This window comes from Cavia porcellus, unplaced genomic scaffold, assembly GCF_034190915.1.
Source record: "Cavia porcellus strain 051 isolate PalLab524CR breed Dunkin Hartley unplaced genomic scaffold, mCavPor4.1 scaffold_13, whole genome shotgun sequence".
NCBI classification, from domain to species: Eukaryota; Metazoa; Chordata; class Mammalia; order Rodentia; family Caviidae; genus Cavia; species Cavia porcellus.
Genome location: NW_026947496.1, coordinates 39,373,737 through 39,400,892, shown reverse-complemented (window position 1 = coordinate 39,400,892; position 27,156 = coordinate 39,373,737). Strand labels below are relative to the sequence as shown.

Genomic DNA, 27,156 nt, shown 5'->3' with positions numbered 1-27,156 from the left:
TTTTTTTTTTTTTTTTAAGTAAATACCTAAGTTTTCTCGGGATTTGCACACATTGATAATTCGTAAGAAGAAAGGAATTTCAACATTTTTGGTTTTTTTGTTTTTTTTTTTTTTTTTAGGCTAGTCAAGTGAAGCAGTGGGAGTGGAGAAGGAACAAAGAAATCTGTAACTGGTTGTGATCAATTAGTTGTAAACACCATTGCATTCAGACCTGCCCACATTTTTGGTTTTAAGACTGTTACCCTCATTTTATTTTTGTGGTGAGATTGAACCCAGGACCTTTGTGCACTGAGCTGCATCCCCAACTCTGCCACTTCTCCTTTTTTATTTTTTATTTTTTTGGTACTGGGGATTGAACTCACGACCTGGTACTTGCCAAGAACGCATTTAGGCCACTGAGCTAAATCCCCTGCCCACCTCTTTTATTTTGAGACAGCATCTCACTCACTAAGTGTTCCAGCTTAGATTTAAACTTGGCAGTCCTGATTCAGTCTCCCATAGTGCTGGAATTACAGTTGTGTGCCACTACATCCATTCTCATTTACACACTTTACATTAAATATTGAGAAATTAAAAATGAGAACAACTTTAAATATTTATTCACTAAGAAATAATAAATGTCAAATTAAGAAAAAGCATTTTTTTGATAAAGTACTTTTTCAGAATAAATATTTTTATGACAAGATCAACCTGTTTGAAGAAGTCTGTAATGAGCACATTTACTTGCTGCCTCCTTTACTTGCTGCCACCATAAGTGTAAATATCTTCTGAGTAAAAGAAGGCAGTATCACCTTTTTATGAAAATGATGTCTGGAATCATCCTTAGGGCATCAATAACTTGGAGCAGTAATTTTAGAGAGCCATAGTATTTGATACTAAGAATAATTAAAAATAACCAGGCATGGAAGTATACATAGCTGTAATCCCAGCTACTTGTAAAGCAAGAGAATCACAAGTTTCAGGCCAGTCTGGACATGATAACAAGACTATCTCAAAATTTTAGAAGGGCAGAGGATGTAGTTCAGTGGTAGTGTACTTGCCTGGCATGTATACGGTCCTGTGCAATTGTTCAGTAGTTAGTTCTGAAAAACATTTAATAGTAATGAAAAGCAATAACTATATTGTATTGGTATCTATTACTTGTCCAAATTCTTAACCCAGGTTTCCCTGTACAGTGAACATACTGGCTGGGTCTGGAGATAATGAAGACAAGTCTTATATGGAAGGTGCTAAAACTTAGCTCATCAAATTAGTTCTTGTCCACCTTGGAAAACAGCATGTATCTGCTTTAGGAACTCTTACAGAATACAGTCGGCTTGGTTTATTATTTATAATTTATATCATTTACAGAATATAAACTTAACCACTCGTATCTTTTAAAACACTTTTTCTGTAGAAGAAGCAGAGATTTCTATTCACACTTGAGAGACTTAGCTTTTGGGCCTTGCAAGTGTGAGGTCCTGAGTTTGATTCCTGGTACCCACCAAAAATAAAACAAAAGTTTTAACTCCTAGTTAGATAGTATATGTGAACGTTTATTAAGGAAAACACTTATAAAAGTTAACAAAGGTAAGGATTCCAACAAAGTCTACATTAAGAAATTATGTAGTATGGTCTTACTATTTAAGTATCTATTTAAATATGTTCTTACTCTGTCAAGTTTTACTTCCTGTTCACAAAATGGTTTTATTAGTTCTATATTATAATATGTGGAAAAAGGGAAATAGGCATTTAAATTTTTCTTCACATTTTTATTAAGTTTCTGAATATGAGAGCTAGGGTATATATTGTTACTCTGTCATTATTAGATCAAATTAATATTTAAAATACAGATCCTAATTTTCAAGATTTCAGATATTTGTAAAAATTACAACCAAGTAAAATTTTCTACATTTAGTAGTAGCCATTGATCTTCCTATGTTTGTATTTAAAACTGCACACCGTATGCTGTGCTAAGTTAGCCAATGAAAGTCTGAGAAAAAGGTGTTTCCAAGGATTCTATGGTATATACAGCCTTTCTACAGGGGCTCAAAAGTGTAAGCTAAGAATTTCCAGGAAGTTTTCTGTTCCTTAAATGTAACTAGATTCTTCTCAGTGATTAGAACATTTTTAATATTGATAAGATTTTCATATGATAGTTTATATGAGATGCTCCCAGAGACAGAACTGACGTTACTACTGACTGACAGCCTGGTGGCATCGAAGGATTATTGTTTGAGGTTGGAAATAGTAATACTAACTAACCATTAGTCAATTTGATCTCTGCATTTATTTACCTTCTTTTAACCGGTAAGTATTTCTTAGAGATTACACAACCAACAAGGCATTGGAATCTCAGACAATAGCTCGGTGTGGTGGCATGGCTGTAATCCTGGTACTCAGGAGGCTGAGGGAGGAGGATCGCTGTGAGTTGGAGGCCAGCCTGAACTGCATAGTGAAAACCTGTCCCAAAAAGACAAAAAAACAAAACAAAACTCTCAGAAAATAATTTTTGTAGTTACTTGATTCATTCATTCCTTAAGTACTTTTTGAAGTATAAGTAACAGTTTTTTATTAAATGACTGTGTTTTTTCCTGATACTGTTTTTGCTCTTAGGACTACTATGTCCAATATAAATATAGCCACTGCCCCTTTAATCTCTAAATGTTGGTGTGGTGTTTCTTTTCCACCCTTTTATTTTAGCCCATTTTTGTCTTTACATTAAGAATGAATTTCTTGCTTTTATTATGCAGTGTGAATTTTTTTTTTCTTTTTTTCGTAGACAGAAGTGGGAGATTACACCCAGGGCCTCACACTTGCTAGGCAAGCAACCTACACTGAGCTACACTGAGCTGTCTCCATCCCCATAACAGCTCACCTGAAAAATAATGCCTTTTCATTGTGGGTGGAGCACATTTATTTATATCTACATGATCAGTGATGTGGTTGGATTGACTTTTACAGTCTTACTTTTTGGTTTCTATTTGCTTCTGCTGTTCTTTGTTTCCTCTCATCTTTACCCCTTGTTTCTAACTTGCTTCTTTAGAGATGAGTATGTTTTATAGTGCTTGCACTAGGATCTGCCCACACTAAGTTTACCAAAGTCTGCCTTTACTTAGCATTTCCTCACATTAGTTTTCTACTTCTGGCTTTGTGCTATTGTCATATATTTTACTTCTACATTGTCATAAATTCTACAGTATTTTACATTTACTTTAAATAAATCAATTTCCTTTAAAGAAATAAAAATTGTATATTTGCTAATATTTACTATTTCTGTTGATTTACATTCCTCTGTGCAAGTCTAAACTTCCCTCCCCTCTGTTAGCGTCTTCCTTTAACTTGACAGTTTCATTAAGATTTCTTGTGGTACAAGTCTGCTGATGATTAATTTGTTTTATCTTTAGAATGTTTGAGATTTTAGGCTCATTGATGAAGTTTTTTTTCTAGATATGATTTCTAGATTGATGAGAAATTGTATACCTTTTTGTCTTTTTTTTTTTTTTTTTAATTTGTATTAGGAATTGAACTCAGTACCTTATGCTTGCTGAGAAGGTGCTATGCCACTGAACTACATTCCCAGCCCTTTCCTTTCTAGGTTGTAAAGATGTTTGCTCTTCTGTTATTCTGCACTGTTTCTGGAGATGAATCTGCCATTTTTATCTTCATTCTGTATAACTCTTTGGCTGCTTTGAAATCATGTCACAGGTTTTAAGCAATTTGATTGCAAGATGCTTTGGTTTAGCTCTTGTTTTTCATATTTTGTTGTGTCATTACTCAAATATTTTCTCTTTACGCCCTTGTCGCCTTTTCTCTAGAAAGTATCTAATAAGCTGTTAATTTTTTAAAGTGCTATTTAGACATGCATTTTTTTAATCTTTGTAAGTTTAATTTGGATTCTTTTCCCCATTTCTGTTTAGCAGTCTCAGTCTACCTTTTTGAGCATATAAAGTATGTGATATTTAGTAACTCTTTGAAATGCCCTTGCCTAATATTCTATCTGATTTCTAGCCTTAATTTGATTGTTGTTTCTCATTATAGGCCATATTTTTCTGTTTTTTGGCATGGTCGGTAATTTTTCAATGAATGTCAGGCATTTGGGATCTTTATTGGATTACAGGGGTTTTTTTATTCTTATAAATTATCTTGGGTTTGGTGATCTACATCTATAGCCTCAGCTTCTCAGGAGACTGAGGCAAAAGAATCTCTTTGAAACTCCAATTTCAAACAATGAAAAGTTACTTGGAACCAATTTGATCCCTAAGGAATATTTGCTAGATGGACTCAGAGTAGCCTTTTAGACTCATATTCACTGCTAAGGCAATCACCCCCACCCCTTTCTGAGTACTTTGCCTCATGTCCCATGAGTTTAGAAGAATTTTCCATTCTGACTCCCTGGTAAGCTCACACTATACTGTTCACTTCGGATCATTTCAGGTTGTTTCCATTTCAGTCTGAGGAGTAGGGGCAGGCTCTCTATGGAGCTCAGGTCCTACGCAAACTCTTCTCAGGCGGTGACCTGGACACTCCTCCAGGCATCAGTTGGGCATTTTGGAGTCTTACCGTATTCATGTCCTCTCTCTCACAAGCCACTGTACTAGACTATCTGATTACCAGTATTTCAGAATCCTTATTTCACAATTCTGCCATTTTTTTATTTTGTTAATTGGGGCAATAAATCTAGTTGAGCTAGTGTTTCTTAGTTTTTAAATTACTTTTTTTTTGTGTGTGTATGGTTACCAACCTAAAATGGTATATTATTTTTCATAATAGTTCATCTTAGTGGTTCCTCAGAAATGGAGAAAGCTCTCTTAAGTTGTATAGCTAGGCATTTTCCTGCAGCATTGCAATTCTAATTTTGGAAGTTTTACTGAATCATTCAGCCTTTTTCAAATACTATTGAGTAAGCAGCATAGCATGTTGGATTGTGTTTAAGTATATATATTTTTTGTTATTTGTCTTTAATTTTAGTGATGATAAAAATGGCATATAGTTCAGCATTAATTACTAAACTCTGTATTTCCTATAGGAAGTAGAAGCACTATTTAAAGGAGATAATTTACCAAAATTCATAAACTGTGAATTTGCTTATAATGATAATTGGTTTATTACATTTGAAACAGAAGCTGATGCACAGCAGGTAAGTTCATTTCTCTACCACCCTGTTTAGTACATAGTTTGCCTGTATTTAGTATTGGTATGTAGAATAAATCTGGACATGGAGATTGTTACCAGATACAAGTGTTGTTTGAATACAAAATGCAGAGAAAAGAGTGCTTAAGCTTAAATGGTTGTGTTTTGTAGCATTCTACAAACACGTGACATTACTTTTTTTTTGGTTGTCTTTTTCCTTTTTATCGGTACCAGGGATCGAACTCACGACTGCCTGCTTGCAAGGCAGGCGCTTATGTAGCTGAACTAAATCCCCAGCCCCTACTTTCTAAGGATATTGTAACATAAGCAGTCTAGGAAAATCATTGCTGTCATATAGCTGGATATAGAAAGATTTTACTGATTTTATTGCAAAGAATTCAGGAACATTTGAACCTAGCCATAATCTTTCAGGAGGGCATCATTGTGTTTCGAGTTACTTTTAAAGATACTGAGCAATACATTCCTTACCAGAAGAGACCTAGAACAGCAAAGGCAGTCCTGGGCCACCAAGACAGGGGGCATCATAATCCCTAACTTGAAATTATGCTACAAAGCTACTGTAATAAAAACAGTGTGGTATTGGCAAGGAAAAAAAAAAAGGCCCCAAGATTAATCGAACAGATTAGAAGATGCAGAAACAACTCCAGACACACTAAGCCACCTTTATCTTTGACAGAGGTGCCAAACACATTCACTAGAACAAAGATAGCCTGTTTAATAAATGGTACTGGGAAAACTGGCTCTACACAAGCTGAAGATTAAAACTACACCCATATCTTTCACTGTGTACCAAGTTAAAATCAGAATAGATCAAAGATCTTAGTATTAAAACAGAAACATAAAGTAGATAAAACTCTAGAAGACATTGATGTAGGCAAAGACATGAACAAAGCCCCACGTTGCACAGGAACTCAAAGAATCAGTAACTAGGATCTTACTGTGTTAAAAAGCTTTCACACAAGAAAAACCACCAACAGAGTAAAGAGACAACCCACAACATAGAAGAAAATGTTTGTCAGCTGTATCTCAGACAAAAGATTTCTATGGAGAACATGCAAAGAACTAAAAAAAAATCAATCCTCCAGGATTTAGAGACCCAATCCAAAAATGGGCATCTGATGTGAATGCACACTTTTCAGTTGAGGAAATGTGAATGCAAATAAATATGTGAAAAAATGTTCAACATCACTGGTCATTTGAGAGATACAAATTAAAATAACACTGAGATTCCACCTCAGCCCAGAAAGAATAGCTATTATCAAGAAATCAAACAATAACAAATGCTGAAAGGGCAATGGGGAAGAAGGAATCCTTCTCCACTGTTGGTGGAAATGTGAACTGATGGAACCAGTGTGGAGGTTCCTCAAGGACTAGAGGTCCCATTCAACCCAGCTATTCCCCTCTGGGTATCTTCCCAAAAGAATTAAAAACATCATGCTACAGTGACATACGTGCACCCATGTTATAGCAGCATAATTTGTAATATCCATATCTTGGAAACAAATGCCCATCCACTGAGGAATAGATTTTTTTTTTAAAGTAATGTTTATACAATGGAATACTATTGAAACACAAAAAAGGATAAACTGGAGACTTTTTTTTTTTTTTTATATCGGGGGTCGAACTCACTACTGTGCACTTGCAAGGCAGGCGCTTATGCCACTAAACTAAATCCCAGCCTCCATAAAACTGGAGACTTTTATGGATAAATGGATACAACTTGAGACATACTCAGTAGTGAAATAAATAAAACACACGTGTAAATGTTGTATCATGTCAGTATGAGAACGTGAAAGAAACAACATATGTATAGGTACATGTAAATGTATATAAAAATAGTTAAGATAGTTATACTACTGATTTCTCTGAGTTCACTGAAGAGAAAGAGTTGAACAGGTATTATTCAGACAATTAAATGCAGATGTCTTATGCTCTGGATGAATGATTTAGAGATGACTGTGCAATGTATGTACCATTGTTTCTCCCTGTTCGATATGTTTTGTTTTAGGGCTTTCTTGCTTTCTTTCTTTCTTTTTTCTTTTTTTTCCTTGAGATAAAATGGATTTGGGGAGGTGGGGAAGAGAAAGAAATACATTCCTTGAGAAGACAGAAGGAGTTAGAAAATACTTGTTTCGTTACCCTTGAAGGAAATTATCTTGTTTGTGAGAAACAGATTAATGAATGTGAAGTATTAAATGGTGCAAATGCTATTAGACGTTCAAAAGAGATGGCACAAGAACCTGAAAGATAGTTTTAATTGAATCTAAGGAAAAATGGGAGCTAAGAAACATCGTGCTTATGGAATAAAGTACAAGCATGCTAACCCACCTGAATATTACTGGTTGAAGTTAAATGAGAATATACAGAGCTTTTGGAGATATGTGGGGAGCTTAATTTATATTTAATGTGCAGAAGACTAGAGAGTTATATATAAATAATTGAATATTCAGTCCTTATCTTTTTCCCACTCTGTGTAGGAATTATCTGATCCTAATTTCAAATTAGGAACTCAGTATTTATTATTTCCTCTGTGTCAGTATATTTACTTTGTGGTCTTAGGGAGACTTTTATGATATCTGTTAATACTTTTAAAACTATATACAAATCCTGGGGCTGGGGATTTAGCTCAACGGCATAAGCGCCTGCCTTGGAAGCAGGCAGTCATGAGTTTGATCCCCGGTACCGATAAAAAAAAAAAAAAACTATATACAAATCCTACATATGTGATGTTGGGTAGGAGGTTTCCTAGTGCTTATTAAGTTATTTGAAGGTATTTTTGACCCAGAGGGTACAGGATCACTTTTATTTATAAGATTAATACAATAGCATTTTGGATGATTTTTGCCCATAGGCTTATAAATACCTGCGAGAAGAAGTTAAAACTTTTCAAGGAAAGCCAATTAAGGTAAGCAAGACTGTTGGTTATACTTCCTTTATTTTCTAACTAATGTACTTCAGTATTCTAACAAAAAGTTAAAATGTTTTCAAACAGGCACGGATAAAAGCAAAGGCAATAGCTATAAACACATTTTTGCCAAAGAATGGATTTAGACCTCTGGACATGAACCTTTATACACAGCAGCGTTACACAACATCGTTTTATTTACCTCCAGTATACAGTCCCCAGCAGCAGTTTCCTCTGTACAGCCTGATTACCCCCCAGACGTGGTCAGCAACGCATAGCTATCTTGATCCATCCTTGGTAAATCTTCTTTTTAAACCTTGGAATTTTCTTAGAAATTTATATTTTAGAATTGTACCAGTAATCTGGAAATTTTAAAGCCTAGTTTAATTGGGGAGCTAGATATGTTTGCAGTTTGCTATAATAAATGTTTAGGTTATGTTGTAGATTTTAAATATAATTGGGTGATAAAGACAGCTGTATGTATAAAAATTTTCAGTACTGTGATCATGATTTTTGTCCAATTCATCTCTCCTCCTATCCTACATTTCCTTTCCTGTAAGACACAGAATGCAGTAAGAACTCTTGTATGATGGATGTCCTTCTGAGCACAGAGGAAATTGGCAAGGGGAGATTTGTTAAGGAGAAAGAGGTATTTTAATAGTATTAACAATCCAGGACAAATGGAATACATGCTGTCTTACAAAGTGTGGTTTTACTTCTCTCATACTAGCCTTATGCTTAAATTGTTGGTATACTAATAAGTAAAACAAAGTGCTCATGAAAAAACTCAGGCTGAAAAAGACAAATGTGCCAAGAAGATGATAACTTTGATAATAGAATGTATCTAAAGTATCACTAAACTTACAATTAGGGGTTTATCAGGCACTGTGTTTTTACATAAGTTGAACTTTTCTAGTTATGTAGGATTTTATTATAAGGGTTCAAAGAGAGAAGTTTCGTGGGTAAACTTATCCACAAAAGTTTGCAAATGATGGGGCCAGGGATTTAGCCCAATGGCATAAGCACCTGCCTTGAAAACGTGCATTGAGTTCGATCCCTGGAACCGGGGGCGGGGGGTGTAAATGGTTATAGACCAGGTTATTTCTGAGCTGAAGCTTAACTGAATATGGGGACAAGGGAAGTAAAGCTGGTAAGTTTTCAGGCCAAGTCGTACAAGTCCCTTACATGACATACAGATTCATGTGAATTTTTACCTTGTGGCTTGTGGGAAGTTGTCAGACGTTTCTGAGCGGGAAAATGAGGTCATGTAAAAGGTAGGTAGGGACAGAAAAATGAGTTAACTGAAAGAACATGCATGACACTGTGAAAGTCTGAGCACTACAGTAAAAGAATGTTTGCCATACGAGTGGCTAAAATGTAAAGTTATTTCAGTCTCCTCTGTCTCTTCCTAGTAGTAAGAACATGTACTGCTTTTAAAAAATATTGTTACACTCTGTAAGAATACCTGTGTTCTTACAGTTCCTCATCACTAGAGAACCGTAAAGGAACTACATTTCTTAGGGTCTTGCTATTGAATAGTCTTCCCCAAACATTGCTAAATGCCATGCTTTCCCAATTCTCTTCCTACAGTCAGTTACTAGTTACTCCTTGGCTGGACTGTGCTCTCTCAGGACATTGGGTCAGTTATGGTCTTGACTTTTGTTTTTACATTCAGATTACTTTTTATGATGGCCATATGGACCTGACCTAGGTATGTGAAATCAGGTTCTTTCCTCAAAGCCTTTTCTTGATTTGAAGTATTGTGCCAGTTGAGCAAAAGTAAAAAGATGGTGCCTGTTAATTCCTAGCAAGTTACAGTGTTAAATTACTGTTACACAAATTTATTTTTTAAATTTCTAAGCAAAATTATTCAAGCATCAGAATTCCATATATAAAGTTACAAATGTGAAAGTCTTTATTAATATTACTGTGAGTTAAAAATCTTAAAAATTTAGACCTGAGTAGATGGTTCTAGTGTAGTATATTTTTTAAATAGTCTGTAGAGCCTGTTTCTAATTAATGTGTTTCCTTATTGTTATTTTAAATTTTGTTTTTAAATTGATGAGTGATAAGCAGTTTTAATATCCTTTTTGCATTGTGGTAGTGATGGCAAATCTTTTAGAGCTTTCAGTGATACAAACAGCCTCCTGTGGCATATGTTCCATAGGTTCACCACCACTGTATTATAGCTTCCACTTAACTCTAAACAAGAATTACTTTTTTACTTTTGTGTCTTCTAATTTTCAACCATGGGTGGCCTTTATCAGTCTTGTAAAAGTTTAGGGTGAGGATTGGAGGACCACATGCAAGTAAATACTTTCAAAGGAATGTCAGTAACACAGAGAGTAAATGAAACAGTATGTCTAAAAGCCAGAAAATTAGTGATCTTTGTCTTTTATTTATCTAAATTTTGAAAGTAGTTGAGTGATAATTCTATGCTTAATGTTTGACTTTTGAAAATTAGGTTTAGGATTATCTTTTAAGGGATCTGTGACTTTTAAATTTTTTCTTCTGAATCTTACATCAGCATATTTATAGGCCATGTGTTACCTTAAAATATGACTTGAGGAATAATTACTAATGATCTGAAAATATACTGCTTTTTAAAACAGTACTTCAGTGGAATTAGAGGCTAAAAAATAGCATTGTCAAAATTTGTGATGAAGTAAGCAAAGTTAGTAGCATCAGTATATAAATGTTCTTACATTGAGAACTTTGACGCAATTTATGAAGGTCACTGAGAATAAAAAATTATTTTACTTCTTTCCAGGGATAAAAGTAATATTATTAGTATCTTTTAGGTTAAGTATTTGAACGTGCTGAGCCAGTGCCTATGTTCAGAACACCATGTGACCTTGAGCATGGTTCTATCCTCATCTGTCAGTTTCTACATGTATAAATTATCTTCTCCATTGTACTATTGTGAGGTTTAACTGAGACGGTGTAGAAAAAAGTTCTTACCACCAGCCAGGTTATTGTGAGTGCCCTGTAAATTTTAACCTTTAATAACAATCTTAAAAAATACTTAACTTACCTTACATCCACTTTTAAGAATAACTTGGAACATTATGTTTCTGGTAAGAGGAGGAAGTAAATTATACCAAGATAGAACAGTACTAACTAAATTGTGGTTTATTTGATGATGTGTTTACTTGTTTCTTAATAAATGTAGGTAACTCCATTCCCAAATACTGGATTTATAAATGGGTTTACATCTCCAACCTTCAAACCTGCAACATCTCCTTTGACTTCACTCAGACAGTATCCTCCTAGAAGCAGGCAAGTTCCAAAAATGATTCAGTGCTTACAAGCTTCATGTTGCTGTTTTTTTCCACTATCTGGAACTAACTAGATACACTTGATACTGTACTAATCAAAGGTAAACATTTGAAATGTAACAACTACAGTCTGTAAAGACAAGCACCAAAATCAGTTCCCTCCATAAAGGGCTAGATTCTCTTCAGAGAAGGTTTTTGGGGCTACTTGTGCCATACATGCATGACTGACTGCTTTTAAGTTGGACCTGTACTAGCAAACCAGCAACCAGTGAATTGGATGACATATGATTAATATATTTGCAGTAATCCTTTGTGTTGTGCATGGACTTTTCTGAACAACTTTTACATTTATTAAATACTATCGTATATTTTAGCTTAGATATTTTGCATTAGCATGCTCATTATGTAACACCTTGACTGTTTTATAACTGAGCATAAACAAACATTTTATTTGTAGGAATCCTAGTAAGTCTCATCTGCGCCATGCGATTCCTAGTGCAGAGAGAGGACCTGGGCTGCTAGAAAGTCCTTCAATATTTAACTTCACCGCAGATCGATTAATTAATGGTGTCCGGAGCCCACAGACAAGGCAAACAGGGCAAAGTAGAACACGAATACAAAACCCTTCAACTTATGCCAAGAGAGATATTGGGACTGGGCGTGTGGAGCCAAGTAGTCTTGAATCTTCTCCTGGTTTAGGGAGAGGAAGGTAAGTTGCTCATGTATTTTGTTTACGTATCAGAAACTGTTAACATTTTAAAGTTTCCTTATTTTATGTTTTGTAATTATTTTCTAATCTAGCTCAGAAAATCAAACTGAAAGGTGGAAACATCAAAAATTTAAATAATTGATGGGAATAGTTGCTTTCAGAACGGAGGCTTAACTGTTTGGTTGTTTGGTTCTGGTTTTACACACATGAAATTTTTATTCTAAGAGAACAGTAGATGGAATTGAACTCTTTTGAAGTTATAGTCATTGTGTATTTATAGAGAAAGTGGAGTTCTGCTGTTTCCAGATTCCACTGTGTGTGCCTGCAGTCTCACCATGGTAGTTGTCCCTGGCTCTCCAGGTCCTACCTTCTTCAGAAGTTGGCTTCCAGGCTTTGCCTCATGGACTCCGAAACTCACTCCCTTTCTAGTTGGTAGTAGGTATAGTAGACAAAGAGAGGAGTTTGGGAGCCAGGCAAACCAGTATGAAAGTTCCATTTCTACTAAATTTGTCTACGAAGTGGTACCTGTCCTTGGCTATTATTCTATCCTTGGGTGAGAAGTCTTAATATCCTTGGTATCTGTAGTCATTACTTAAGCTTGTTACCATGCATTATGAAACTCAACTTCTGTATATACCCATTTCATTCTCACTGTTTGCCTTGTGTCTTAATTACTTTTTACTTGTTGCTGAGACAAAATACCTGAAGCCCAAGTTGGGAAAGGAAAGGTTTATTTCTTATAGTTTTTTGGAGGTTTCAGTCCACACTCAGTTGGCTCCAAGGCAGGCGGGCATGGCTGGGCCGCAGTTCATGGCGGCTGCAAACAGCAAGCTGGAACCAGCAAAGAGCAAGACACCTTCTTCCTGCCATTACATCACATCCTGGCTCCACCCCTATGTGGGTAGAGCACTGACACCATCAATCCAAGCACTATACAATGAACTATCACAAACAATGCAAACTCATGAGGCCTGGGGGCCATAGACATAAACCATGACACCTTGAAACACTTTGATCTTTATTCCTTGATAGTTTATCCTCTGCTATTTGCTTTTAAAGGTATGAAATTAGAAAAGATGCATTTGGGTCACAAGAGTTTGTGTCCCTACCAGTCTCTTGACTAGGTCATTGTATCCTTAGTTATTAATTTGATGAAGATTTTCAGGGCTCCCCTCTGACAAGTAACGAACAAGTAAACAGTTCAGTTTACCAGGGCTTTTTCTCTAAACTTTTGGTTCATAAAGTGTACAGTAATATCTGACCTACAGCAACTCCAAAATTGTCATTCTTCTCTTTCTGGTACATTAACAGTACACCTCTTGAGATACTGCAGATTTCACTGCAGATTACTACAGTAAAGCAAATATCACAATAATGTGAGTCACAATTTTTCTTTGTTCTGTAGTGTTTATAAAACTTATATTTTTACCATCCCTTAATAGCCTAGTAGCATCACATATAAAAAAAGTTTCAAAACTTTAATTGCTAAAGAATGGTAACAGTCTGACACTCCACCAAGTCCTAGTCTTTCTGCTGGTAGAGGCTCTTGCCATCAACAAGTGGCTTCCATGTAGTAAAGGTTGGGGTGGCTGTGGTTGTGGCTATTTCTTTAAAAGCTGACAAGAGTGAGTTTTGCTGCATTGATTAACTATTTTACAAGAGTTCTGCATGGCTTATGATGTTGTTTAATAACCTTTTACTCATAGTCAAATTTTCCAAATTGAAGCTAGTCCTCTCAGAGAACCTACTTTTGCTTATCAACTAAGTTTATATAATATAATATTCTGTCTTATCATAATAGCAGCAGTATTCCCAGGTTCTTTACTTTAAAAAAAAAAAAAAAAGCACCTAGTTGAGCATCTTGGTGCACAGCTGTAACCCCAGCACTGAGGGAGGATTAAATAGGAATAAAATTGAACGTTTGAGCCTTCCCTAGATAACTTAGTTCTTAGTGAGAGCCTGCCCCCAAATTTTAAAAATGGTGCAGATTATATAACTCAATTCAGAAGCCCTGTGTTGAATCCCTAGTATAGGGGCAGCAGGGTCAGGGGAGAGAGGTACTTAACAGTTTTACCATGAGATTGTAGCAGTTCAGTGACATCTTCAGTTTCTTTTTGTAATTCTAGTTCTTTTGCTATTTCTGCTGTTATTTCCTTCACTGAACTCTTTAATTTTTCAAAGTCATTCATGAAGAGGGAATCACCTCCTTCCAAACTCCTTTTAGTATTGGTATTTGACCCTTTCCATGAATCACAATGTTCTTAATTGCATTGATAATGGTGAATCCTTTCTATAAGGTCTGGTGGCACATGCTTGTAAGCCCAGCTGATTAGGAGGATAAGTCAGGACTTTGGCAAGTAAGAGAGTGTCTCAAAATAAAAAGAACTGGTGACACACCTCTACATTCCCTTGTTTCATTCCCTAGTACCACCACAAAAAAAGAACGTTGAAAGTACTCTTTTGATTCATGGATGACAGAATGGATTTTGTGTTAGCTGTCTTGAAAACAATATTGTTCTCATTTCCTTCAGAGACCTTGGTAGATATTTTGAAATTTTTTTTTTCTTTCCTGTTCAGTGAGTCTCAAAGGTGGGCTTTAATAATCAGTAAACCATGTCACAACCAGATGTTCTGGGGCTGGGGATTTAGCTCAGCGGCATAAGCACCTGCCTTGCAAGCAGGCGGTCATGAGTTCAATCCCCGGTACCGATAAAAAGAAAAAAGACAAAAAAAAAAAAACCAGATGTTCTGTCTTTGTTATTCTGTTCATAGCACATGGCAGAGCAGAGATGGTATGATTCTTAAGAGCTATAGGAGTTTCAGCATGGTGAATGAGATTTGCCTTCAGCTTGAAGTAAACCAGCTGCCTTAACCTCTAACAGAAAGTGGATCTGCCTTTTGAAGCCAGGCATTGATTTCTCTGGCAATGAAATCCTAAATGTCATCTTCCCATAGAAGGGTGTTTGACCTACCCTGAAAATTTGTTTCATGTAACCATTTCCATTAATGACATTAGCTACATCTTTGGGGTAACTTATTGCAGCATTTGCAATCTACTCAGCATTTACTGATTCAGCTGTACTTTGGTGTTTCAGTGGCAACTTCTTTCAGCCTCATTCTTTTATCTTCAAACTTTGCTTCTACATTTTCCTCACTTCTCTCAGTCTTCCTAGAATTGAAGAGAGTAAGGCCCTTGCTTTGAATTGCTTAATGAATCTGGGAAGGACAGTAAAGTGAAACCAAAAAAGATGAGACTACTTACAGTAAAGTGAAACCAAAAAGGATGAGACTACTTACAGTAAAGTGAAACCAAAAAAGATGAGACTACTTACTTTAAATGTAGTTTGAGAAGTAAGCATTAAGAGGAATACAGAAACAGCTAATCCTGTCTGTAGTGATGAAATCAGTATCTGTGCAGCTTTGGTGGTATTAAGAGACTGGCCACAGTGAACATGGTTTAGTAGATTTGGAACTGGATCATATATTAGTCAGGAAAATAAGCCACAACAGCTGTTTTGTCCCTGAGTTGTTATCAGGTAGTGGGGACTCAAAAGCCAATACCTGATGAACTTGGCAGGGCACTAAGTATGCAAAGTTAGTGATGTTGGGGTAGCGGCCACCAAGCCTGGGGTTAACCTTAGACCTGTTAGAGCCTAGTAACTTGAGGGGGTAGGCAGCATGCAGAGCTCCTTCTAACATGGAAATGTCTTTGCTTTGATTAGAATTCATTCGTCATGGTTCCTAGAGGAGGTAGGCAGAGGGTCCATGGTTACTGTTTAGCACAAAAGGTGAAGGATGCAAGTTCACCATTCTAATTTAGTTACACTATCTTCAACAAAACTGCTTGTGGTCATTTACAAATAAAAGAAACAAGTTTAATTCTTCTCCCCCAAGTTATATAGTAAAAGATTTGGAAAACCTTTGTGTTCAGTTGAAATGATAAGAGATAAAAAGAAAATGACAAGTTGAAATTCATGGGTGGCTTGTTTAGATCACATGCGCATTCAGGGCAGTGGAAATGTCTGGGCAACCTACATGACATTGCCACTTAATAAATAATTATTTATCTGTACTGTTATGAATCAAATTTTTACATGATATAGAAAGGTCTGATTTTAAGAGTAGAAATGCAGAACACTGTTATAAAGAAATAGATGGCTATATATAGTATTTGAAGTTTATAGACCTTTGTCTTGCCATTATGGTAAGAGTCATTCATTCAGTGACATTAAGGCTGAAGGAGGTAAGGGAGAGCAGAACAGATTCTTTAGGGTCTTTCAAATTTTAATGATAAATACACATTTAATAAAATTTACTACTTTAAATAACTCATACAATTTGATAACAGATTTTACATCTTGTTCATGTGTTCATATCTTAAAGATTCTTTATAACTACTGTATAAATTCTTTAATACATTTTTAAAATTTACTTTATCTGTACATCAGGTTTAATCCTTTACTATAAACTTCATAGTTGTTTTGCTTACTCTTTTTAAAGTTGAGCTTTTAGAATCAAAATTCACTATTGAAAGTTTGCAAAGTAATAGACTGAATTGATCCATTCTTTGAATATGTGAGTACGAACATGTGGTTACTAAGTTTTCCAAGTGAGAAGAAAATAATCTGCTTTCCTGTCCTCTAGGAAAAATTCCTTTGGCTATCGGAAGAAAAGGGAGGAGAAGTTTGCAGTGAGTATATAAAGTGTATATCATTTTTACAAGTCATGTAACTCTTTAATTCTGAGTAAACATGGAAGTTTATTAAATGGATAAAGGCTAAGACGTAAGAAGGAACATTTCAAAAGACTTTTAATGTGATATCCATAAGTAATAACTGACATTTGTAGCACTCTAAAGAGGAAGAAAATGTGGAATTTTTAGAAATTGATTATTAATTGGTCTCAGCGCTATTGCATAGTACATAGATAATGTGCTGTAAAATATAGGCAGCTAAGAGTTATTCTGGAACGTACTGTATGCTACATGGGTCTCTGCATTAGTTCTTCAATGTGAGTAACTGTTAAACAGTGTAAAACATAGGAGATCCTTACCTTTTATCCATGGGAGACATTCTAAAAATGTTCTGATGCTTCCAGTCGATGCCTGAAACAGTAGATGGTACCAAACCCTGAAATGTAATGTCTTTTTCGTCTTATCTATGCTCGTAATACATACTATGCTTATAACATTTGTAGTTTGAACAACAAAACTAGCAGAAAAGTCTTTTTCTTCCTTCTCAAACTTGTGGATAGAATACTCATTCTTACTGTAGATCTTAGCAGCTTCAACACAAAGGCTTTCTTAAGCCAAGAGCTTTCACCATTTACTTTTGTGGCTTCTCTTCAACACATTTGAATTGCCAACCTCACTGATTTTGCACTTTAGAACCTTTATTAAGTAAAACAAGAGTTACTGACACATAAGCACAGCAGTACCACACAGTTGAGCTGATCCTGAAAAGGGCTACCAAGTGACTAAGGAGTGGATAGCATGTACAGGAAGGGTACCCTGGGCAAAGGAGTGATTCTCATCTTAAGCAGGATGATACAAGGTTACATCATGGTACTTAGAACAGCACACAGTGTAAAACTTAGGATTTATTTCTCAAATTTTCTTTAGTATTTTGGCTACAGGCAATTAAAACTACAGAAAACAAAACTGCCAATAAGTGGGTACCACTATAACTGGAGCCATTTGTTTTGTCAAGCTTAACTAGCTTCCTATATGTGGGAATTTGTTCATCTTTTTCATGGAAAACATCATCTCTCTACCATATACAAAACATTATTTGCCTTCCACCATAATTTAAGCACAGAATAAACTAAAAAATAAGTCATACATTTATGTGCGTGTTGAGTAAGACATGGTTGAGGCTGAAACTTCAGCACAACTGATGGAGGATTAAAGTGGCTGAATCAGCAATAAGCATAAAAACACCCAGTGAAGTCTTTAAGGAAGTTACCCAGTAGACTTACAAGCATAGAATTCCACACTTGGAAACCTGGAAAATGCCTTGCAAAAATTCTTGGTTCAGCCCTGTGAGCCATCATGTATGTGTTTTCTCATCACAAAGGCGCATTCTCTGTGTTTAGAACTCAGAAATTCTCTTTTTACCAAGGTCCATTTGTTCTAGTTTTGCCTAACCCATTGGTAAGGCCAGTTTATACTGGTTCATTCCATTTGGAATTAGTGGTTCCCTATGATCATTTAGACTAACAAGGCTGTTGTCTGCGTCTCTGTTATAAGATGTGTCACATTGATGCCTGCTGGGAAACAATCCCACTGCCATTTCTGATGCATTTTGTTTTGTTTTTCTTGTTTTTGTACTGATGACCCACTTGGAACAGTGATGGCAAACCTTTTAGAGCTTTTAGTAGCAAACAGCCTGCTGCTGAATGTGTGCCATAGATTCACCAACACTGACTTAGAAAATTGTAGAAATATGACTCAAGTGTTAAATTTTGTAATAGAGAATAATACTGATTGTGTCTAGATGGGGCAAAAAAGATTACAGGCAGGTAACAAATATAAGAACATACTGATTCAACTACTAACAGCATTTATGCCTAAAGGTATTCAAATTCCAAAATATGAGTACTATACCTTCAAAATAAAACTCAACTTGTAGGTCCTACCATTTCCCAACTCCAGAATATTACTTAACTTCCTTTTCTTTGAAAACAGAATTCAGTAACTTTTTGTGGTGGCTGTCTCCTGAAAGAATATAGACACATGCAGATCTTTTAAATAAAACCTCTAAAACTATCTTGGAAGTCATAGTGTCTGTGTATAATTGAGCAATATGGTAGATTGAATTTTGTTCATTATGATAGGTTATAGAGTGCATACAACTGCCAGATGCTTAATAGGCCCAAGTCTAATTTTGAGCTCACACAGCTGAGGAAAATTAACCTAACAGCAGACACCTGAAACCAATTCTAAAGTCAAGAAACAGACAAGGATGCCCAAAAGTGGGATTTTGGTTAGCCATTTTTGTCCTTTAACATGCTCTTGCTTGAGTTCTCACATATTCTCTAGAATCTGCTCAGGTAGGGAATAATCCTCTCAGCAGAGATTCTGGGAGATGTTAGCTCTTTCAAGTCAGGTGGACCTCAGGGATTATTGGGGCTTTATTTCCAGGCTTTTTTGAGGCTGCTGTGGGAAGCAAGTGGTTCTTTGCTTTATTCATGCTGTCTCTCTCCATGCCTGTATGACTTTTATGGGGTTTCATTGTGTTTCAGAGCAGCCAGACTCAGTCTCCAACACCACCAAAGCCTCCATCACCAAGCTTCGAACTAGGGCTGTCCAACTTCCCCCCATTACCTGGAGCCGCAGGGAATTTGAAGACAGAAGACTTGTTTGAAAACAGACTTTCTAGCTTGATAATAGGATCATCAAAAGAAAGAGTAAGATTTATATTACAATTTTAACAGTTGCTGATATTTACTAAACTTATTTTGACCGGGGACTTTGAATATTCATAACAGGTTTGGCAAGTTAAGTAATTTGCAAGAGGCACACAGATAGGAAGTGGTAAGGTCAGTGTTGAAGCCAGAGCCAGGCTTTCTGTTCCCTTGCTGACTGCCAAAGTCAGGTGGAGCTTGTGCCATGATGTACTGGATACACTCACACAGACACTTAGATTGCTCTTTCATTGTTGTTAAGATCTCCTTTATTTCACAACAGAATGAAAGAAAAACCTGTATTATACTGGAAGTAATATGATATAATCTACATGAGATGAGTAGCAAGAACCTTGTATCACTTTGCTACCATGTGGTGGCTTTGGGTAAACTTTGTAGGTTACCACCCACGATGTTTTTAATGTGGCAGTCATCATCCCAGGAATCAGCCAGAGCTGCTTAAGTCAAAGGAAGCTGCTTCCTATTGTTTTTCTAATGTAACTAATGGGTGCAAGGTAGGATTTATCCCATTACAAAGATCAATGTTTGAAGGCTCTAGGAAAGTATAAAGAAATGGCTTTCTGCCTAGTAATTAGTGATGGATGCATAAGCATCCCTGGGAGAGCTTGTGGAGCAGTGTTGGTTATAGACATTCCTTATTACTGCCCTGCAGTTCTCAACTATATTTGTACCTCAGAATCATCCATATGTCTTCTTCTAGTATAAGTCATCACAACTACCCTTTCTAACTGTCCCCTAATCTGTAGTCAGGATCTCCATTTTTCTCTGGATTTGGGGAAAAGATACTGTTTAACAATCTTAAGTTCAGTACTGCTGTAGTGGATACATTAGTTCTTAGTTATTAGAGCAGTTTACATGGATTTTGCTATAGTATTTTAAGACTAAGGTCAAGTGAAATGTTTAGTCCTTTTCATATTGATTGGTGGTAATTGCTCCTATTTTTTAGTTTTGTGCATGTATTACAAGATGCTGTTTTTTTCCTAGTAAAGGTTATATGTTAGATTTGGCATGTTTTATAAGTTAGTCTAAGACTTATATTTCCATGCAATAATTACTTTCCTCCCTGGTTAAATTGGAAGCATTAATACACCTGCTTCTAAGGGTTGTTTGTGAATTCAGGTGAGAACTCCTATTAATGTCTACCACCTACCACTAGGTACTCAAATTTATATAGTAATAGAGGTATCAATTTACTTACTTTGTTTACAGGAATGAGTCATACTGAACTATGTTAGGAATTCTACATCTAGTAGATACTTGAGTGTTTGTTACATGCCAGGATGTGGCAAGCTCTGAAGTTCCAGATGAATGAGATGTGTTTGGCTAGTCAGTTGAGAAAACAAGCTTGCAGATAATTATGATAGAAATGCAGAAGAGAGACGGGCATAAGCCTGATTCTGTATTGCTCAGAGAAAGAAGGGTGAACACTCTGTTAGCAAAGGACAGGTGTGGAATCTTTTGAATGTTTTTGTTGGAAAAGACTGTCTTTTCCTATGTCCTCATGCTGAGGCTTAGCAGTTTTCAGTGGGGTTCTGCAGTTTTCAGGTGTATGGTGGACACATAGCTCCATTCAGCACTGGTCAGAGTCCAGCCTTCTGAGTCCCTACGAGAAGAAGCAGGCTCTTATAGAGAAAAAGGAGCCCTAAAATGGCTATACTTTGGTTCAAGTAAGGGGCAGAGTGGGGATTTTCCAGTAAACATCAAGATTTCAGTTTGGGCACACCTCATTGGTGTCAGTGTAAATAATTTATATAATCAGTACACATGGCTACTGTTGTATAGTTTGGTATAAATGTAAACTGTGACATGGGCTGGCAATAGACTAAGCAACTGAGGAATTCTGTGAGAATGCATGGGTAGGCTTGATGACTGTGCCACATGAGAATAAAGGCATAGTAAGACATTTTTCCAAGACTCTGTCATCTTCACTCTCAAGTGAACCTCTCCAGTCTGAACTGGTGACAAGATATCTTTGCAGTTCTGTTTGAAGTTTGTTTGTATTAGGTGTAGATCCTTACCTTCTTTGGCAAAGATTTGACAAGTGCTACTTTCTTTATCCTGTCATAAATTACTATGGTGATGATTTTCAGAGCGTCAATGCAGATGCAAGTACAAACACTATTTCTGCAGTGGTCCCAAGAGAGTCCTCCATGCCGGCTTCCTGTGCTGTATCAGCAACATATGAACGATCCCCTTCCCCAGCCCATGTACCTGAGTGAGTATTGATGTTGTACCAACACACTCTGCTGCTTGCAAATTTGACCTATAAAGTTGGACAAGATTCTCAGACTGGGTGGCATTTTTACAGGGATCCCAAGGTGGTAGAAAAGCAGAGGGAAACCCATAGTGTGGACAGACTCCCTTCTGCCGTTACTACAAGCACATGTAAATCGGTGCAGGTGAATGGAGCTACCACAGTAAGTACCTTGCACTTGTCTTCCTCTATAATGGTCACTGAGGCGCTGGTGTAGTAAAAAGACACAGGGCTATCCTTATGCATTGGCTCATTTTTTTTTTTTAAATCCAAATCTAATTTGACCGGATCTGAGTATGTTGTATTTTCTGTATACAGTGCCCTGTTTGCTAATGATTTTCCACCAACTACTCTTTGTCATTTTATTGTAACACAATCTTAGAATCCTTCTATTTCAGTGTGAGTGGTTAATCATTTCTTGATTAAAAACAAGACCCCAACTTCTGTTCTTCCATAGAATATGTGGTCAGTCGAGCATTTATTCTAAGTTTGTGTTATTGTTTAACATAAAATTAAGCAGAACAGCTAAAAGGAGCAAGATGGGTAGCCTTTTACCCTGTGAGTCCAGTTGACTCTGAATCCCAGTGACTCATCCTATCTGGTGGTATTTGTCTTTGGTGAATCAGCTTCTCTGGCTCTGATTTGTATCATCTTCAATTTAATCTTGAGTGAGCCATTATCACTAAGATTGCAGAAGTAAGGCCTTAACCCACTGGATTGAGTCCAAATTAAGATACTCTTGTAGTTTAGAATTACTAAGTTTACAAATGGTTTTTGTTGAAACTTTTTGTTGTTGTTATTTAGTCCCAAATACCTGAAATCCTGTTACGCTTTATTTTTTGAAGCTTTGTCTGCACTGTTTTGTATCGAAGCAAGCAGACCAAGAGAAAACAGTGTTTGTCTTTCTAGAGTCTTAGGCGTCCATGTTGCCCAAGAATGCTTAAGGCTGCATGTTGGCAGAGTTCAGTCAGCACCTGTATCTTCCTGTTTTAAGAACTATTTCTAGCATATCCTGGTGGGAAAATTGTATTGCAGAGAGGCCAAATCATTGATTTTTATGAACTTGAAAAGTAAAAATCCCAGTAAAGATGGAAATTTATTCAGAATTGAACCTTAGCTCATTTTTGTCTTCGTTTTTCCATGTCATCCCTGGAGACATCATTTTTGCATATAATCCCATGTTTGTTTCCAGGAATTACGAAAGCCCAGTTATGCAGAGATTTGTCAGAGAACGAGTAAAGATCCTCCTGCTTCCCCACTGCAACCACAAAAGGAACAAAAGCCAAACACTGTCAGTTGTGGAAAGGAGGAAAAGAAGCTGGCTGAGCCCGTGGAGAGATACAGGGAGCCCCCTACCCTCAAGTCCACTCCTGGAGTTCCCAAAGACCAGAGGAGGCAGCCTGGTCGCCGACCCTCACCCCCAGCTGTTGGGAAGCGTCTCAGCAGAGAACAGAACACTCCCCCAAAGTCTCCTCAGTGAAAACCGTATGCCTGGGAGGGGTCACAAAGAGCTGTGTTAATCACAAAGAAACTCTTCCCACTCAGTACGAGAATGAGTTGCTGGTTAGGAGCTTGCAGTGTTTGAGGCCCATGGGATGCCTGCAAGTTATTTTTCTGTGAGGCAGATTGTCCCCCTCTTGAGAAAAATCTATTTTTAAGGATTTAATTAATATAAACCTTATTTTAGGTTGGTGCTTAACCGGAGGTGATGCATAAGTCTGATTTTTTTCAGGATAGAAAATGCATTTATCTTAACGAATTGATATTTTTTATTAAGCCTCCACATGGCTCTGAATGCAAGCTATACATAGTGAGTTTTTCTAAATTAAAGGAACTATTTTTTTCTTTCTTCCTTTTTTTTTTTAATACCTGGTCTGCAAGTGCATATCTTTAGGTGTCCCAGCAGTTGGATGAAGGCTGATGGTGCTGGCAGGGCAGCCTCAACCTTGCAAAGGAAGAAGCTGGCAATGTCAGGGCACCGAGACACTGGCATGGGAGCTTTGTTCTCATCTGAGCCTTTAGCAGGGCTTATATATACATAGTCATTTTTTGATCCTGGTAGACAGAATGAACCTGTGGAGAGCACCCTAGAAAGATCAAATACCTTTGAGTTTTGATGTACTGCAAGCAAGTAACCAGCTTCTCACTCCAGTTTCAAGTGGCTATTGTGTAAAATAAATTCAAAGCACATTGTGAATAGAACTTAAATGAAGATACAAACTTTGTTGCCCACTGACATTTTGCCACAAAGTTAAGCCACAATATTACAATGTTGTTTTGATCCCTGCAAGCAGGCTGCCTGGCTCAGGCTTGGTGTGCCTACTTCTGGCACATTTCTATCCATGTCCTCCTACCCCGGCCCATCCCTGCACTCTCAGAGAGAGTCCACAATCTTAGTCAGCTCCATGTGGAGTCTTCCTGTACCTCTGCGTCAGCACATGGATTGAAAAGTATGCAGCCATGAGAGAATGGTATTCGTAGTTTTTTTCCCTCTTTGGCTGGAGGACAGAAATTCCTGCTCTTTTTACCTCTAAGACGAGGGTCTCATTGATTCACTTCTAGAAGTGCTATGCTTCTGAAGAACAAGGATGCACTAAAGTTAGCAAGTTTATAATAAAGTTAAATATAAATTATTTTGTTTTAAAATGCCTAAAATTTTTGTTTTTTTAAGTATTCTAAGCAGCAGACATGAAAATATTTCCTGCTAAATATAACCATACAGTTTATTCCACAAAATGTTATTTAACAAGACTGAGGGTTTTTTTAAAAAAAAATTTATTTCCATCCAATATTTAAAGACTTGAATTTTATTTAAACTTGAAAATGACTTTGCCTTAACTTTTGTATAAGACAGCTTAGAGCTCATGGAGACTGGCCCCTGGGTTGGCAGGAGTGGATCAGAGTTACTCAGTTACCGTGTGGATCTCTTTGTCGTTAGTTTTGCTGAGTAAGCATACTGTAGTGCAAGAACTAGCAGTAGTTTTTGTAATATACTTAAAGATCTTCAACAGTTGATCTTTTTTCAGATTGTTGAAAAATCCTGTAAATGCAAATAGTCAATACTGTATTAAATATGTGCACTTGGGAGTGTGCTTTGCCTGTACATTTGTAAATAATCAGAACATATTAAAAGGTACCCTACAGAGAAAAATCTGATAAAAATTATTGATATATTATAAATGTTGCTGTTGAGCTGGATGTAGATAAACTAAATGTTGTGGTTTGAATATTTTAATTTGTTGAGGTGTTTTTTTTTTTTTTCTCTCTCTCTCATACTGGTATGTTGAACTGATTCTGCCTCTGCTGCAAAAGGGAAACGGAAAGTCTTATTAAAAGCCTTTAGATGTTTTCATACTTTAAAAAACATAAATTCATACATACCTAATGTGAAAGTATTTTAAAACATAATATAAAAAGCAGAAACTGGCAGGCTCTTAAGTGAAAGTTTAAAAAAATCTGCTAATTAAAAGTACATACTTCTAAGTGTGATTTATCCTGCCAGAGGAAATCATACATGCCTGATATATTTGACCATTTCCATTGGTACAATTGTCATTATTCAGATACGTATAATACTAATATGGTTCATATGCCTCTTAAAGGAACATGAGAATTATTTTCTTTTTAACTGTCAAATTGCTGGGCCAAAAGAAAAAGAAGTAATTGATTTCTTCACCTTATAGATACTGTGAAAGCTGAAAAGGCGAGCTCTGAGTGCCAGGGTCCTTTGCGGAACATTTCTGCTGGAGGAGAGGCCAGGGCACTGTCAGCCGTTCTCATCCCCAAGTCACAACACCCACAGGGTGCATCCTTGGTTTTTAATAACAAACAATCCTTTCCCTAAGGTGAGAGTATTGCAGCGTGAGGTGTGGGCGGTTAGAGCCAGCTGTAGATGCTCGCTTTTGTTTGTTGGCCAAAGGTGTCAAGCTCAGCAGCTGCACACCAGAGAGCAGGTGGGCACATGGAGTACCAGTCATCATGGGAGGTGCTGTTCTGGGGCCCTGCTGCCATCTGGATGAGGTCAATACACTGTAGTACTGCTTAGCCAGGGAGAGTCTGGCAGCAAGAGCTGAAACCTTGCTCAGATGTGATTTTTAAAGCACTCTTTTTAATTAAGCAAAGATAATATGCCAAAATGCCATATACAATGTCAAAAACAAAAAATCTTTCTATTAATTACTTTGAGATTTTCCACTCAGGAAAAAAAATAGGAGTTATCACAATAGAAAGCTGTGAGGGCGCATGCAGACTGTTGCTGTGTCACATATAGCTAATGACGTGTGGCTTTCATACTTTTTTAAAAAAGTTTACTCATTCCTTTCAGCAGTATCTCAGTTTATCAGTTTAGAGGTACAGCAGTCACATGACATTTTTAACTTGTAAAATTGTGTGATGATACTTATCATTTGGAAATATAGAAATAAGAATCTGGCCCATGTCACCAGACATGAATTTTTGAGTAGTTGCTCTCTAAGAGTTGGTGTCATGATGTGTCTGATCAGTCCCTCCTGTCACTGCATCACTGGGTTGCCACTACTGGGTGGCACAAAAAAAAAAAAAAAAAAAAAAGTTAAAAACGTTTTTTAAAAAAGTCTTATGTTGCTGTATTAGAATTTCTGCAGTTTACATTTAAAAACTGGTTCAGTGTATCACAGCAGGTGACTAATGGTGCATACCTGTCTTTGTGTCCCCTTCAGTGAGCTGTAGTCGTGGGTTTTGTGTGCTTTGTAGCCTGTTACACGGAAAGCAGCAGACAATCGAAGATTGAAGGAGCACTAGCCGCTGCCGAGTCACAGAGTGGGAGTGTAATATGGAAGCATTTTTGAGGGGTTTTGTTTTGTTTTACTTCTTTTCATTAAGACTGGAATCAAGCTTATGTGTAAACTATTGGTAATTTAAGTTTCCTTTTGTGTCATTCAGTGTAAACCTGTCTAATTTGAAAAAAATGTAGGATATGAAAAAATAAAGATTTAGGCACTGTTCAGTTTTTCTTTTGATTTTTTTAATTAAAATATTCTTTGAGAATGTGTCTTTTTTTTTAATGATCTTTTTTCCTTCTGTTTCCATTAGTGTGTGTGAGAAAAATACATGGCTGCGTCCACACTTTGTTTGACTTACAAAGGCCTCACAGGCCCACGTGTAAATTGACATAGCATAAGGATTTTACTCCCTTTGTTCAGGTATGCAGAGTGTTTATTATAATCAAGTGTTCATGGAGATACTCAGCCCAAGATTACCACAAAAATGACCCTGGGTTAAGATTCCTAATTCTTTCGTTAAAATGGCAATGCCTCTCCTACTGTGTCACTATCAGAGTTGATGTCACCATGATTTTCAGATCATAAAAAAGTCATATCTCAAAAGCAGAGTAGCTGATTTACCCATAATACGGGTGATGCCAGCGCATGTAAAAGACTACAGATGGCCAAACTTGGTGGTATGTTCTTAATAT

General features: G+C 36.6%; 1 protein-coding gene across 4 annotated transcripts in view; it reads left to right on the top strand.

Annotated features, from left to right (window-relative positions):
• Positions 1–26,729, top strand: part of Larp4b (La ribonucleoprotein 4B) — an 87,799-nt gene extending 61,070 nt beyond the window's left edge. For all 4 annotated transcript variants that reach the window (XM_063260130.1, XM_063260131.1, XM_063260129.1 and 1 more), the window contains 10 exons: positions 5,009–5,119; positions 7,985–8,038; positions 8,126–8,335; positions 11,211–11,317; positions 11,774–12,025; positions 16,670–16,715; positions 19,268–19,432; positions 21,541–21,665; positions 21,759–21,867; positions 22,897–26,729. In XM_063260130.1, coding sequence (XP_063116200.1) covers positions 5,009–5,119; positions 7,985–8,038; positions 8,126–8,335; positions 11,211–11,317; positions 11,774–12,025; positions 16,670–16,715; positions 19,268–19,432; positions 21,541–21,665; positions 21,759–21,867; positions 22,897–23,184 — 1,467 coding nt within the window. In that variant the 3' untranslated portion in view covers positions 23,185–26,729. The remainder of the gene's footprint in view (positions 1–5,008; positions 5,120–7,984; positions 8,039–8,125; positions 8,336–11,210; positions 11,318–11,773; positions 12,026–16,669; positions 16,716–19,267; positions 19,433–21,540; positions 21,666–21,758; positions 21,868–22,896) is intronic.
• Positions 26,730–27,156: the final 427 nt, after the last annotated feature.